The sequence below is a fragment of the Jaculus jaculus genome, chromosome 3 (assembly GCF_020740685.1).
Source record: "Jaculus jaculus isolate mJacJac1 chromosome 3, mJacJac1.mat.Y.cur, whole genome shotgun sequence".
NCBI classification, from domain to species: domain Eukaryota; kingdom Metazoa; phylum Chordata; class Mammalia; order Rodentia; family Dipodidae; genus Jaculus; species Jaculus jaculus.
The window spans coordinates 123,927,086-123,944,277 of NC_059104.1; the positions used below are offsets into that span (position 1 = coordinate 123,927,086).

The following is a 17,192-nucleotide window of genomic DNA, read 5'->3' on the forward strand; positions in this document are numbered from 1 at the left end:
GTAAAGTGGCCAATATCTGACTAAGCAACTCAACATCTAAGCAACTCACAAGCAAACAATCTGACATGATATTCACACAAGTGCAATAGTCACACATAGCCATGGCAGGTAACCAACTGCTCTCAGATTACCTAATAGATCCATTCAGAGGAAAGGAAACTATATCTAGAATTGGGAAATAAGTTAGAATCATATCCAGATAATGATTCTGCTTTCCATTGTTAAGCTCCCTCTAGCCTTAGACTATAAGTGAGGTCTACGCCCTTTAAATTCTCTCTAAAGTAATAATGGTTATCCCATTTAACTGGTGCTGACTGTACTCTCCATTGGAGAATCTGCCGCTCTTTGCTCTTTTTCAGATGGGAGCTGGTCCTCAGGAGATAAACAACCCAGTGCAGTCCACCCTAGCCACAGCTGAAAACTTAGAGGAACTGGGGAAATGAGCAAGAGTACTTCTTTCTTAGTGAACCTGATATAAGCACAAGGGTGAAGGAGATAGACACTGATGACACTCAATACTTACTAAAGCAGAGATCCAGAGGCTACTATGTGCCCATCACTGATGTAGACTTAAAATGCACCCAACATGGCTCAAGGAATTTTGTGGAAGACGAGGCAGAAAATTGTTAGAGCCACAAGTTGGGACATTTTGCACAGAAACACTGCCTCTCCCCCATAACTGACTGCTGCCCTTAAAATGTATAACCCACAATCCACATGGAGTTAACTTGCATTCTCAACATGGAAGGCCTCTTCAGAAAAGGGGCATGGAAGAAGGAACGAATGGTACCAACATGTGTTATTTACATACAAAATATGTCCATATCTAATAAAAATAAATTTACAAAAAAGAATTATGGGTGTGTTGTCATGAAATGAAATTATACATGCATTTTCTAAAATAACACTTCAATTAAACAAGATACCACAGTGCACATGGCAAAAAAAGAAGTGTAAGCCACTCAACAAACTGCCCCCACCCACCTTTTATTTGTTTTCTCGAGGTAAGGTCTCCCTCTAGCCCAGGCTGGAATTCACCTGGAATTCACTATGGAGCCTCAGGGTGGCCTCGAACTCACGGCAATCCTCCTACCTCTGCCTCCCAAGTGCTGGGATTAAAGGCATGAGCCACCATGCCTGGCTTGTCCCCACTCTTTGATGCATCAAACAAAACTGAGAGAAAACTTCCTATTACAAACCAATGTAGTTTAATAAAATCTTCCAGATAGCAATAATGGCTCAGCTTGACACTGTCCTTTAAAATACTTCCCTACACCCACCTGAGTCACAAAGCGAACCATCTTCTTAGAGAGCCACACACACAGTAGAGCTACCAAGACAATGGAAAAGATGATCAATGATTAGTGGCACTCCCAATGACCCTAGCATTGTAAGAACTTGGAAATCTGTTTAGCATTTAATTGCCTTACAGATTTTAGATCAACATGGGAAAAGGTGAAAACAGCATAGGGTGCTACAGTTACTCAGGACTAATCTCTTTTTACTTAGTGTGTGTGTGTGTGTGTGTGTGTGTGCCTGGATGTGCATGCAATCATACCAGGGCTTCTTGCTGCTGCAAACAAACACCAGATACTTGAGCCACCTTTTTATGTCTGGCTTGACAACTGAACCCGGGTGGGCAAGCAAGTGACTTTAATGCTGAGCCATATTCCCAGATAGAGAAATGGGAAACTAGGCACCACTTCCATACTTTCTCCAATTTACTTCAGTATGCATATCTGAGTATGTATGTAGCTTATGCACATACCTGTGCAGAATGTATGTGCACTGTGTGCACATGTGTGCAGGCCAATGGGGAACATTTGATTCCTCCTTTATTACTCCTTCACTTTATTTACCTGAGACAATGTCTGTCTGTGAACCTGGAACTCACAGACTTTGGTTAGACTGGCTGATCAGGCAGCCCCAGCAACCTACCAGTCTCTATTCACTCAGTAGTGAGGTTACAGGTATGTGTAATCATGCCTCTTTTATTTCCTGGCTGCTGGGGATGGAACTCAAGTCCTCATGCTTCTGCAGCAAGCACTCTTACCAGATAAGGCATCTCCCCATTCTCTATATGTTCTTTGAACCTTTATCTGGACTGCATAATTATTAGTACTACTCCATGATGATTTAGGAAAATTAAGTAAGACCCAACTCTCAACCCATCCTGTGAGGTCAGTGAGGTCATTATTAGTGAAGCAAAGTTGTATCAGAGAGTGGGCAATCAGTGAACATCGATCCCCTTCTGTTCTTAATTTTTTTTACTTCAAAGTAGAAATATATTCCAACCAAGTTATAGGAATTAATAATAAATTATAGTTCATGCCAACATCAATATAAAGTTTTTAAAAGTTGAGTTTTATTTTTATGATGATAAGGAACAACACTACAATTTATATTGGTCATAGTTAATGTCTATGTAAACAAACTTGCAGTTCAAATCTGAGATGGCATATGCAATTATTTTTCTATACAATGTTATAATTTTCAAAATTCTTTCTCTAGTATTATGGATATACAGTCAATATCTCTTTTTTTCAACAAGACTGTCATAGACTGAATACTTAGGTCTTTTCAAAAACAGTGGGGGAGGGGACACAAAACTGGCCCAAAATAAAATGGCACCATAAAATCCTATATCCCAAAAGACAGACTAAAAGTTTGAACCTTCATCAGGTCCTTAGAGGGAACACCTGATTCAAAGGGCCCTGGAAAGGGTATGATGAAGACTAACCTTAATTTTCTCCTGTTTCTCTCTCTATCCCCCACCCTCTCTTCTCTCTTTCTCTTTACTATTACCTATCTTTTTCTTCCTTTTTTTCCCCTTGCTACTGGCCTGTAACTCCCAGCACCAGGATGTGGTTAACATCCACAATGAGCTGTTGATCAGAGAGACTTACAAAGCTTCCCAAAAGAAGACAGATTTCTGTCAGAGAACTTGATTACCCACCAAAGTTTAATGGTAAGACCCTACTGCTAAAGACACCATATGCTATTGGTATATAACATGCAGAGACCTTGCTGAAATCCAGTGCCACATGAGCAACTGAGGGAAAATGACCAACATCTGTCCAAGCAACTTGTGGTTTAAGCTGCTCAGCAACAAACAATGTGATGTGATGTTCTTCCAAGTGTAATAGTAGTGCACAGCCATGTTCAGTAATTAACTGCTCTTGATTTAGTGAACAGATCTGCTCAGTGCAACGGAACCCATAGCTGGAGCTGGGAAACAAGTCAGAACCATATCCAAAAAAATAGTACACTTCTATTATCAAACTGCCACCAATCTTGGTCTACAAGAGGGCCTACACCTATTAAATTCTCTCTCAAACAATAATGGTTATCCTATCTATGTAGTGCTGACTTCACTCTCCATTGGAGAATTTACTTCTCTTTCACAGATGGGCACAGATACTGAAGAATCAGCCCATACCTCACCAGGGCCCCAGATGAAATCATAGAGTAATTAGGGCAATGAGAAAGAGTGCTGCTTCCTAGTACCAGCACAAGGGTGAAGGAAATAGACACAGAGAACACTCAACTCCTACCAAACCAGATATCTATAGACATATAGACTCCCAAGACCTCTTCACTGATCTAAAATGAGCCCAACATGGCTCAGGGAAATTCACAGAAGGAGGGGGGTTGTTAGAGCCATAAGTTGGGACATTATGCACAGAGACGTTGCCCCTGCTCCATAACTGATGGCTACGTCCACAATGCATGACCCACAATCCCCAAGAAGGAGCATCTCTTTGGGGGGGAAGGAGAGGGAGGAGGCTAATGATGGTACTAACATGGCTGTTTACACACTGAGTATGTAAAACTAATAAAGAACAAAAACATGCTGAAGGCTTAATGTGGAATATCATTGAATTTGTGTGTGTGGCTTTGAAGAAGTAATTAAGTTTAAATAAGATAGTAAGGGTGAAGCTCTCATAAGCAGATTAGAGCTCTTATAGGAAGAAACAAAATCCCCTCTGCCTCTCTTATGTGGGGATACAGCAAGAAACTGACTGTATACAAGCTTAGAAGAAGGCCTTATCCCTGACCTAAGCTCTAGCCCCCATAGATGTGAGAAATGAATGTTCATTGAAACCACCCATCCAGTCTATGATATACTGTATAACAGCCTGCAACGATTAAGAGAGGGAACAAAGAACCCTATGAATGAATATTGTTGAAAATTACTTACAATGTGAAAATTTACCATGAAAATTGTAAAGTACTGCCATTATCCCTTACAAAAGAGTAGAGAACACATATCCCACTCTCTTGAAGTGTTTGCAATCTGCAAAGACTGGACACATGAACAGTGCTAATGGAAACCACACCTACACACATGTGCCCCATGCATACACAATCATGCTCAAATGATACCTATGACAAGTATTTCTTAAAACCATGTTTATATCTACGAGGGAAGACAAAGGGACAATGAGCAATTTGACAATTTTGCTCCATATTTAAAAAGTTCTATAAATTCAACTGTTAGAAAGTCTTATTATCACTTTTTTTAAAAAACAGAATTCACAACACATCTCCTCTGTTCTCATTTGAAAACATTTGCAGGACTAGGCTTCCTCGTATTAACAGATCACACACAGCATGAATGCTTATTATTCAAGTGCCAAATGGACCCATTAAGCATTGAAAATCAGACAACTCATCCAATACCACTTCAGCAAAATTTCTCTGGTAAGGCAAAGACTCAAATATAAGATCCATTTGAAAATCAATTTCACACTTCTAATTTAAAGCCAATTCAAATAGAATTAGTTTATCAGGATCATTTGTTTAGCGAGGGTCAGAAGTATAATCAACAATGGTGGAAAATTACTTAATGCTTGCCAGAAGATAACCTAGCAACTAAAGTTCTGCACAAGAGAAAATAAAACAACGCAGATTTGTCCCACTGGACACCTTGGCTTTTGCTGTCTGAAGAGGACTTCTTATAAACCAACACATGTATTCACATAGCTGTTGCACTGTGTACCCTGAGTCCCACATGCAGATATACTTTCCTGTCTCTGTGAATTATGCTTTCACATATATTGGTGACTTGAAGAGTTGACATGACACTTTTGGTACAAAACATGAAACTTACCACTCTCATCATCTATACTGAACCTCCCTAGTCCGCTGCCATCCCTGATGGAGTACTGGATCTCTCCATCCCTTCCAGAGTCCTCATCATGGGCGGTCACCTGTAGCACACTTGTTCCAATGCGTGAATTTTCCTTTACAGATCCAATGACAGCAAAGTCGGAGAAATATGGGGTATGGAGGTTTTCATTAACATCTACAACTTCCACCTCCACAAAGGAGACAGAGGACAGAGAGACAGGCCGCCCTTTGTCTTTGGCCCGCACCGTGAGGTTGTAGAACTGCTGCTTTTCATAGTCAAGCTCTTTGCTCAAGCGGACAGCTCCACTTGCTTTATCTATTTCAAATCTTCCATTATAGTCATTGACTAAAGAATAACGCACTTGACCACCCAGTCCAAGATCTGGATCATGGGTTTCCAGCCAAGCAATGACAGTGCCAACAGGGAGATCTTCAAGGACCTTCACACTGTAGCTGCTGGGAATGAAAGCTGGGGAGCAGTCATTGACATCCTCCAAAAAGACCTTCAGGGTGACGACAGAGAATAGCTGCTGACCGCTTTCTGCCTTGTCTCTGGCTTCTATTTTCAAAGAATAGTTGGCTTTAGATTCTCGGTCCAATTGGTCAGACACATAAACAATTCCAGTTGAGCTATTGATAGCAAACTGCCTTGTGTCTGTCAAGACTGAATATGTCACTTCACCATTAGAACCCAAGTCTTTGTCTCTGGCTTCCACCTGAATAATCTCAGTGCCAATACTTGAACTTTCAAGAATGTTAACTGAGTAACTGTCCTGAAGAAAAACAGGACTGTTGTCATTGGTATCCTCCACATTGATGGTCAGCAGCCTCCATGAAGACTTCTGGGGTTTCCCAAGGTCATATATGGTGATATTAAGTAGATACATGTCTGTATGCTCTCGATCCATGGGCATAAGAACTTTAAGTTGCCCAGTCTCCATATCAATATTAAAGCAACTGTCTGTATTTCCATCAGATATGGTAAATAGTACCTTCCCATTGAAGCCAGAGTCAGAATCATAGGCTTTGATCTTCAGGATGTTAGCACCAATTGGCAGATCTTCCTTCACAGCCACATCAGAAGGAAAAGACTTGTCAAAATGTGGTCCTTGCCTATTAATTGAATAGAAGTCAAGAAATCCATCTTCCAGATTCAGTTTCCCATTAGCTTTTGCTTTAATGAGTAGTTTCTCTGCTACTTTCTGGGCCACACGAGTTTCTCTGCAACTGAAGCTCTTTGAAGACACCTTTCCATGGAGAACTGAAATGTTAATAGCCATGGGGTCTGCAAAGTTCTCTCCATCAGTTGCTGTAATTCTGAGAGCAAAGTTACCATTTTTAATGGCAGAATTCATCAGCGACTTCTTAAGCTGTAAAACTCCAGAGTCTGGGTTTAAGTAGAAGAAGCCAAGTTCATTTCCAGAAATGATTTTGTACTTTACAAGTTCAAGTTCATCAATATCAATTGCAGAGACAGCTGTGATGTGGCCCCCAACTGGAAAGTCATAGGAGATAACTCCCTGGCAAGCCACTTTTTCAAAGAGAGGGCTGTTGTCATTGGCATTTCCTATCCTAATGGTCACATTGACCTCACTTTCATGGCGATATGGTGAACCCCAGTCAGAGGCTCTAACAACAAATCTGTATATTTCTGGAGAGGATTCAAAATCCAATTCTTCAGTTGTGCTAACAACACCAGTAAACTGGTTAATGGCAAATGGTAGCCGACTCAGGCTGGCAATGCTATAAGTGATATAGCCATTTTCTCCTTTATCCTTATCAGATGCTGAAACAGTCAGCACATTTGTTCCTATGGGAACACTTTCATTCACAAAAGCATCGTACAGTGGCTGCTGAAATTCTGGGACATGGTCATTTGCATCTTCAATGTTGATGGTAACTTGTGCCTTTAAGTCTCCTTCTTCATTGGTTACCTCCAGTTTGTAAACCTCCTTTTTCACGATATTCAGTGGCTTGGCTGTGACAATCAGACCTGACCGAGGGTTAATCTTGAAGTATTCTGTATCCTCACCAGGAGATAGTTTGTATTCCACATCTAGAGGCTCAGGACTTACTTTGACTATGGCCACCATGACACCAGGAGGGGAAAACTCACTGATGCTCACATCGTAGGCTTCCTTTTCAAATCTAACTGGGATGGTATCTCTCCTGGGGTTGGCAATATGTACTGTCTTTAGTGCTGAAAACTTCTGAGGTGAGCCTTTGTCTTTTGCTTGAAGAGTGAGGTTGTAGCCATAGGAAAAGCCATTCCAGTCCACCTGCCTCCGTTCCTTAACTTTATACTCGTTTATCCACTTTCCCTCCTTAGCCAGGAAGAACTGATCCAGAGGATCCCCAGCCACAATAGAAATGGACTCTATCTCCCCATTAGCCCCCTCATCTAGGTCATCGACAGTCACCACTGCATATGTTGGCTCTTTGTCCAATGAGAAAGGAACATGAGTGACAATGTGGATAATTGGGGCATGTTCATTTACCCGTTCGATGTGAACATAAAGCTTTGCGGTGCTGCTCACTCCATTGTTGCCATAAAGTTTCATCCCCCGGTCCACTGCCAAGATTTCCAGATCATACCTGTTCTTTTCATCATAATTTAATCGTCCACTTAGAGATATGACACCACTTGTGGGATGGACTGAAAAGAGATCAACTTTGTTTTTGAAGTAGTAGTAGAACTCTCCATTGGAACCAATGTCTGCATCTGTCGCAGTCACTTGGGCGACACTAGTCCTGAGTGGAGTGCTTTCTGCTATAGTGACAGAGTAAGTGGTGGGTGAAAACAGAGGCCTCAGGTCATTCATGTCTAAAACCTGGATGTTCACTTTGGTCCATGCTTCTAAGTCTTCTCCTCTGACAGAACCTTTTATGACCAATAAATAGTTATCCTGAATTTCCCTGTTCAATATGGCAGAATTTCCACCTTTAGTTCTTATTCTGAGAAAGCAGAAATCTGCGATGATTACTTCCTCTGCTTTGAAGAAGCCTTCTTCATCTCCAGATACTATTCTATATTTTATATCCCAGGAGAGATCTATCAAGGTGATGCCCATTCTACTCTGGCTGTTGACATAGGTCCTTGCTGCTGAGTTCTCATACACGGTAGCATTATAAGTGGAAAGTGTGAAGTGGAATCCCAGGGGCCCCGTCCCTGGCAGGCCCTGGGATACAGTGGTTAGCAGCTTAAGAAGCAGGATGAGGAGGCATGAAGAAGGAGGCCGTGTGCCTACACAGTGTCCCATAGTCACATCCATCACATTATATGTCCATCCTGGAGGGGAAAGCAGGAAAAAAACAAAACAAACATAGATTAACCTAGAAGACAGTGGGAGAAGAAACAGAAAATAACTGTTATGACTTATTGATTTCTCAAAGATTTATTATAGAATTTATTAAAAAATTAACCCAAGAAAAATTTGAACCCTCATTACTACTAGATAATAAAGAATTCAAAACCATTAGTGTTTAACCTTATCTCTTTTCCATTTCCCTAAGTGGGAGATTTCTGTTTGGCTTGTTTTTTGGCCCAAGATTTCTTATACTTTGGAAGTCAATTTATAAATTCATATTAAAGACCTTAAATGCATTTCTCTTTGATCTAGAATTGCCTTCTACATAATGATCCCATGAAAATATTTTGACATGTTGATAAATGTTCCTTACAGCACAGTTCAAAAAATTTAAGCCCCCCTCAAAAGATAACAAAAGACTACTAGTAAATGAAAGAATTTAGGGTACATACATAAAACAAATGCTGTGCAGCCACCCAAATTAGTGATAATATATATGTATTTTTCATATGTAGAAAGATTTGTCATCAAACAGCATATGTGATAAGATTCTGTTATAAAAAATCTACACACACAATTGCAGAGTTATATTTTTAAATGTTGAATTGTTGTGGGATTTGGAGGCATATTTGCATCTTCTATCTTTTATTGAATATTGGTCATCAATGGATTAATAATTGCTTTTAAATATTGCTTCAAGACATCATTTCTCTTGCTGTGTTTTCATAAAAGTGATCAAGACTTATGCATATCTCAATGTCATGAGAATGAACAAGGCAACTTGTATCAAAACAGAGGGATAATACCTCAGGAACTGCACAAACTAAGCAATACCCTCATGGACTATGCTTCTCAGAATAGAGGAGGTAATACTGATTTCTTATAAAAGAAGTATAAGGAACTACAGGAGTTATTTCCATCTATTTTTATCAGGGGCTACAAAGTTTTGATGGTCTCCACAGTTTTATGAGCATGTGGATTAAAAGATAAAAGCAGTTGCCTATATTAACCAATAAAATCTGCCAAATATTTAATGGAGGTAAGTGGAAAGGGCTTACTTAACAAAGGACAGTAATCTCTATTTATATACTTAAGGATCATATTTTTAGAATCTCCAAATGTGACTTCTTAATAGGGTGTAGGCCCTACTCTTGGGAGTGTGGGATGCAGTCATGGATGTTCTTGCAGACAAAGTATCACTTGGGCTCTGTGCTGTCCATTTTACCATTTTGTTGTACTTAATCCCACCCAATAGGTACGATTTTACTCAATCACACATGAGAAAATAAATGTGAGAGACAACCTATTTGTCATGCAACCGGGTCAAGCACTTCAGGTGGACATGCAGGAAAAATCAATTACAGGAATTTAACATCCTAAAACCATGAAAATTATTTTATAGTGCATACACACACTTTCAAATCCAAAGTTAGCAAAGCATCTTGTAGATGGAGAGAATCAAATTTCCTTTTCCTAGTTGCAGAGGCTGCATTACAACTTGGGCTTTCATCTTTCTCAACTTTCTTACTTTATTTATTTATTTTTAGCTTGGCCTCTGGAAAGGTTTCCATGAGGCAAATATCCAGCCATGCTTATATTAGTTTTCTACTATGATAACATAGACTTTGTTGCTCTCACCTGTGGAAAAATCTAGGAAAACTGAGGTTCAAGTTCAAGTTCAAAAAAAAAAAAATCACAGACAGAATCAACAGAAAACATGAAAAGCAGAAAGAAAGAAAGAAAAAATTGTATGACAGAAGTTATTTTTAGCACACAATTTCTCTAGCTGTTTTTAGAAAATGCCTCATGGATGGAGTTCCTGGTTCTGAAGACTGTGCACTGGCTCAGGGATTGAGGGCTAGAACCAAGGCAGATGGAGCCATGATGCTACTCAGCAGGTTCCTAGAATCACCACCCACTCTCGGGCTGCTTGCCATTGCAGAGGTCACTTGGTTAAAAAATGATGCTGGAGTGTTTGGAATTTCCTACTTAAAAGGATGGAGAACCACATGGACCAGTGCAGATGAGGACCCCATTGTGTGGAGCTGCTCAACTGAAATCAGAGTGTGGCAGACCTCTCTCTGCTCACACTTAGACTAGAAGAAAGCTAAATGAAAAGTTCACTATGTCTGAGCACTGCTCCATTTCACCCTCTGAAAGTGCTGGGATACAAAAGACATGCTCTCAGGTTCACCGTGACCACACTGAAACAAGGTAGGCAGGCTCCCAATGAACATAAAGGCCATGTTCCATTCAGAGGGAAACCCTGAAGTACCAACAGTGCTCTTGGAAAATACAAATTCAGTTTCTGCCTCATTTCCCACTCATCATTTTATTTTTGGCCTGTGAGAACAGTTTTACTGATACTCTCCTGGAAGAGTCTGAATTCCACAACAGAGAGGAAATGTTCCCCAGTGGTTATTTAGGTGTAGCTGAAATTTCTGAGGCTGTCCTTATATCTCCACCCTGAGCCTGTACTGAAGGCAACCTTAGGTGGCTCCATGTTTGTGCCCCTTCTATTCCTGGCATTCATCATATCCTTTATTCCATATGAGGCAAATCACCACACTGGCTGGATGAGAAGCCTCTACTATGCTCATTACCATATTCCTCTCCCTCAGGCAGTCACAAGTTACATCAGAAACAGAATTAAGAAACTGCATAGTTAAAGTAACCTTAAAAGTCATTCAATCTAATCTCTTGAGTTTCCATTCAAGGAAAATGGGTGCCCTGGAAATGAGGAGGTTCCTCTACAAGCAGTCTTCAGGTGTCCCTGGTTCAGAGCCAATACCCAACTATAATGCGTTGACTGAATTCAGATCCACTGAGTTAAGGCACACTCCTAGAGCCCAGGATCATCAAAGTTTGGTGGTTCATCTTGTTCTGGCACCACATTACTCTCCTGATGCTCTTCCCTCTGTCTAAAATAACTAGCTGTGCATAAGTACTCATCTAAATGCTTTAGGGAGTGTGGCTAAATTTACAAACCTGTCAAATCTTTCTAAGCAAAGAATGCTGTCATAACATGGAAAAAAAAAACACCATTCAACTACTCATAACTATATGCTTTTGTGTTGGAGAGCTGGTTCAGCAGTCATAAGAGCTTGCTGTATAAGTCTGACACCTGAGTTTGAGTCCCTAGAACCCCAGTAAATCTGTATATAAGTAGCACACATGTCTGTAACTCCAGGACTCCTAAAGCAATGGGAGGCAGAGTTAGAAGAATTCTGAAGCCAGATACTCTGTTCTTCCCAGCAGTAACAAGAGATACCTCATCTCAAACAAGGTGAAAGGTGAGAACTAATACCCCAAGTTATCTTCTGTGATGGTTTGTGATGGTTCTGTGATGGCCCCCCAATATATTCAGTTCTTTATTGTTTGTAGTTTGCATCTGTTGGCTACCTGGCTGGAGGCAATGCCACTGGGTGATCTTAAGGTGTGGTTGTGTGTTTCAGATTTCAATCTAAAGTGTGCCTAGCTGGAGTTCCTGAAGTGTGCTATGGCTTTTGGCTTGTGCTTCTCTCTCTGTGTCTGCTTGGGCCTGTGAAGGCAGACAAGCTTCTTCTGCCATTATGGAACTTCCCCTGGATCTGTAAGCTTCAATAAATCCCTTCCTCCATAACTGTGCCTGGTCTGGAAGTTCATCTCAGCGAACCTGACTCTGTCTGCTACATCTTCCATACATACTATAACACACACACACACACACACACACACACACACACACACCACATACACACAATTATGTTTTTGTGATTGGGCTTTTCTTTCAGCAAGACACAGTGATACTGTGTTATTTCCTTTGCAAACCAGAATGAGTTGCCATAAACAAGAATTGGAAACACTTCAAAATAGGATGAGATAGAATTGTGCTACAATTCATAGAAATTTAGGTTTAATTCCAAGGACACTAACCAAGGAGTAAGAGGGTCTGTTTCGGCTGATTAAACCAAAGTACCACATATAGTGGTTGTATCTATTTTTGAAGAAGAAGGATCAATGAAGAGTACAAGAAGGGGAAAGACAGATTTAAGCCCTTACCTGCACAAGTTATTCTGGGAAGTTTTATTTTGTTGTTGTTTTTGTTTTCACTAATTTGGGAAATACATAATGTCTGGAAGTTAGGAATTTGAAATTTTCAATTTGAAAGCAAATACTAGAAAAAAAATTGGATTCATTTTTTTTTCTTGGCATACCGAGATAGCTCTTTAGACTTTTTAAAATAAGTGATATTGGTTTCTCCACAAGGAAGCCAAATTGTTTATGAGGCTAGTTGTTATAATAGTTATGATGTTTAGATGCTTGGCACATTGATTTATTTGACTGCTTCTGGATTATTCTAAAGAAAGCTCCCAGTTGTCCACCTCAGAGCCCATTTTCTATGACTTAGTAACATAATCAATAACTTTTATATAATTTCCAACAAGATCATTAAGCCATCAATATTTAAGGTATTTATCTTTCATAGACAGACTTGGCATGCCTCCCAGCTAGCCTTTTTCACTGTGTTCAAATGATCTTGGTGTGGGACTCACAAGAACATGCAGATGTGTTTTCCAGGGGGATGGATAAATAGCAGAGACCAAAGGACAGAGCACAGTAATCACTACCCTACAGGTACTTATGCTTCATCTTGTAACCTGTGATGCTATTTTGTGCACCATAAAACTGACCTCAAATAGCTGAGATTTCTGAACATTAAAAAGATGAATGATATAATATATTTTCACTGTCTCCTTTAAAAAATATATTTATTTATGAGGGAGATGCAAGACAGAGAAAGAAAGAAAGACAGAGAGGGAATGGGTGTGCCAGGGCCACTGCAAATGAACTCCAGGTGCATGTGCCACCTTGTGCATGGCTTATGTGGATACTAGGGAATCAAACCTGGGTACTTAAGATTCACAGGCAAGTGACTTAACTGCTAAGCCATATCTCTAGCCCACTCTATCTCTTCTTATCTTACATATTTTAAAATGGTGTGTTAGCTAGCAAAGTACGTTAGAAGTGTCTGTGAGCAGCTGTGAAACAAAGAACAAATTTAGTACATACAGTATCTTCCCTATAGGAAACCTTGGTGAAGACAGTGTGTGTTCCAAATACAAATGGAAGGTCATTCTGCACAGGTATGTACTGTAACAGAGCCCCTTTTTGTACATCAAGGGTACAGGTTACAGAAAACACCCTTTGACATCTATGGCATAGATTTAAAGCCCAGCTCTATTAACCTTGCAATGTTGGACAATTTATTGAACCCCCTGTGCCTCAGTTTCTCCTCTAAAATGATAACAATAGTGATCACCCAGTTCACTTAAAACTTCATGGCACATAATAAGAATACAATTTTTAGTCAGGGTTATCATTAACAACAAATTTTAAATACAGAAATTCTGTGAGTCATAGGAGGGGAATTCATAACCTTCTTCATGTTCTCTTTTCCATGATAAAAAGAACTTCATATTTCAGGGAGAAGACAAAAATGAGTGTGAGGTAAATTAGGAATGGAAACTCAAAACAGAGAATTTGGGGAAATAGTTAGTCTGCTATTTCTAAACTACTCCTTACTCTATGAGATTTGCATACTTCTGCAATTCTGGCAGAACAGAAATACAGCGATTTCTTCAGTTAGAACTCGTTGGAGTCTTTTAGATGCTCCCAAATGAAGCTTGCTCTCAGTCACCTCTAAGAACTCAGCCTACCGCAGTATCTCCATGTGAAACAGTGCAGGTGTAGAGTCTGGGATTCACTATTAGAGGCAAAGTTCCATGCATGTAGTCAGGACTCAGTAAATGGTCTCACACATTACTTAATGGTGGGTGTTCATGAGACATGGCAAACCTGTGTGAATGAGGCTGCTACTGGTAATGGAACATGCTATTTGTTAGTAACCTTTTGTTTACAAACAGGAAGCATGCACTCTGAAATAATGATACTAAGTACAGCATGGTAAAAATGTAACCCAGTAGCACAAACATTTATTCCCATTGCCAATTATTATGTACTGTATTCCCTCTCCTATGCCCACTGATAACACAATAGTCAGGCTTACTTCAGCATCACCACAGACATGTGAGGTCTGTGTGTGCTACAACTTTATGACAGACAGCTACGATGTCATTCTCGCTAGGTGACAGGAGCTTTTGGGCCTACTGAAAGCTTAGGAGACCACTGTCTTATACATGCATAGTTTATCACTGACTGAAATGTCACATACTCAAGGCTAGACTTGCACACACTGTAACATGCGGACCAAGTGATATAATCTGAACACATCTAAAACCTATTTATGAGCACAAATTCCTGGCTTTTCCCCTCACACACACACACCTGCTCTTCCCCTCATACATACCTACAGATATGATTAAGTGTGCTGTGGAATGTAATTGGGAAAACACTGATAGAGACCATGCTAGACACTATGGCTCACTCAGGTAAGTAGCTGCCTGGTGAGTTTTGGAGAAGAACAATTATGCAAGGATTGTTGAAGTCAGCTCTCTATTTTCCTTCTATATAATATCATAGGAGATGTATTCCCATTTTAACTAAGCTGAGTATGTTTCCTGAAGGAACTGCCTCAATACTTGTCACATACACACAATTCAGCTGAAGAATGGGGCCTGCTCCATATCTGGCAATGGTATTTTATTCTCTTATTAACAAACATGAAATATGGTAATCTGCCACACTGAGTTGAACATATGATATACATATACATATACATATACATATACATATACATATACATATACATACATACATGGAGAGAGAGTTAACTATATAGATAGAGTTAAATATATATACTGACATCAAGAAAACAACATTGGTAAATAATTCAGATTTGCAAAACTTTTATCTATTTTTATTGAGTCCAAGGGAAAAAAAAATCATGCTGCTAAACTAAAAATACCATGAGATACCAATCCTAACATCAATTTCATATTTCAGTCATTTGGAAAATGATGTCCATCTACTCCAAGCCTAACCAGTGCTTCTATAATAAGCAAGCAGAATATTCAATTTACAAGGATATATCACTTTCTGTCATTCTGTGCAGTGAAAAAACAGTCCCAAACTAAGCACCTAGTTGTTTTTGTCAACCAGCCAAGCAGACCATTATCCAAATCTGCCCTTTTTCATATTAATAGTACTGTAGATTCTAACTTTTTCCCCCATTGATGCAAATCTTTCTGTTGTCTGAGAGTGGCCCCCAGGAGAAAAGTCAGTCAGCATGAAGCAAGAGTAATTCATGTTGGTTCTGAGGAAAATGGAAGATGCAGCGTACAGAGGCAGTGTTATGAATACCCTCCTTTATTTTCTCCCCAGGTGCTGGAAATATTTCCATACAACACTGGTTAATGTCAAGTATCATTTCATCAGTAAACGCTTCAAATGCAGGGGTAATTCAACCAGGGGCTATCAGAAGGAAAGATTAGCATGTTGTTCAGGCCTTTTAAAAATCACTTTTCCCTCTGGAGAAAGAAATTCATCATGGCATAAGAGAAAAAAAAGAGTATGGAGAGGATATAATTTGTTTCTGTGCTTGGCTGTCTGAGAAAATGTTCCAGAAAAATGCATAATTTCAATTTTCCTCTGGTGGACCTTACTGACAGAAACTGAAGGGTAAACACATTAGTATTCTCTTTTGCACAAACTAACAACAACAACAAAAAACCTTTGCATGGTAACATTATTTGTTCTGAGTAACTGCCTGAAAAAGAAAAGATCCAAATCACTGTAATGGAACAAATATGTTTATTATTAATTTCAGCAGTCTCCAGAGCACAAAGCACCTGAAGGGAAGGTGCTCTGTGGTTCCCTTCTGGAATCTACCTGCTATGTTCTGAAGGGAAGGCACTCTGGGGGTCCCTTCTGGAATCTACCTGCTAAGTTCTGAAGGGAAGGTTTTCTGTGGGTCTCTTCTGGAATCTCTCCTGCTATATTCTGAAGGGAAGGTGTTCTGTGGGTCCCTTCTGTTTGTTTTTTATTTATTTACTTGACAGCGACAGACAGAGAGAGGAGGAGACAGAGAGACAGAGAGACACAGAGAGACAGAGACAGAGAGTGGGAGCGCCAGGGCTTCCAGCCAATGCTAACGAACTGTGCACCCCCTTATGCATCTGGCTAACGTGGGTCCTGGAGAATCGAGCATTTAACCGGGGTCCTTAGGCTTCACAGGCAAGCAGTTAACCACTAAGCCATCTCTCCAGCCCCTGTGGGTCCCTTCTGGAATCTACAATGCTATATTCTGAAGGGAAGGTGCTCTGCCTGACTATATTCTGGAGGGAATGTGGTCAGAGGGTCTATTCTGGAATCTATCCTGCTATATTCTGACACAATGGCTGTTTGCTGCTCTGTCATATCCGTGACTAATTTCCAAAAGAATTGTCTCTTTAGCCACTCCAATTGCCATTCTCTTTTAAGACATGCAGCTCTTTTAAAGAACAGTGTATGTGCTTAGTAAAATCAAGGAGGAGGACAGAGGGAGATTTGTACATGGTATGTCTTTGCTGTGGAGAAAGAAATAATTCTGTAGAGAAAGAGGAAAGAGAATTGCTGGATGTGCAGAGCTCTGACATGAGAGAGGGAAAGTGTATCAGGAGCCTTTTTCCAACAGAGCTGAACCTCCAGTGGAAAATGTGCCAGCTGAGAACAGACCTTAAAGCTGGTGGAGAAGTTCTTGAGGATAAAATTCAATTTTGAATCTTCCTGAGGTTAGAGTTGAGGCCAAATCTTCCCTGGGACAGCAGAGAC

General features: G+C 40.1%; 1 protein-coding gene across 7 annotated transcripts in view; it reads right to left on the reverse strand.

The window, feature by feature from the left end:
* Positions 1–17,192, reverse strand: part of Fat3 (FAT atypical cadherin 3) — a 658,782-nt gene that overhangs the window by 512,229 nt on the left and 129,361 nt on the right. For 6 of the 7 annotated variants that reach the window (XM_045144958.1, XM_045144957.1, XM_004661936.2 and 3 more), the window contains exon 2: positions 5,114–8,422. In XM_045144958.1, coding sequence (XP_045000893.1) covers positions 5,114–8,405 — 3,292 coding nt within the window. In that variant the 5' untranslated portion in view covers positions 8,406–8,422. The remainder of the gene's footprint in view (positions 1–5,113; positions 8,423–17,192) is intronic. The other variant, XM_045144960.1, reaches the window with a different exon arrangement.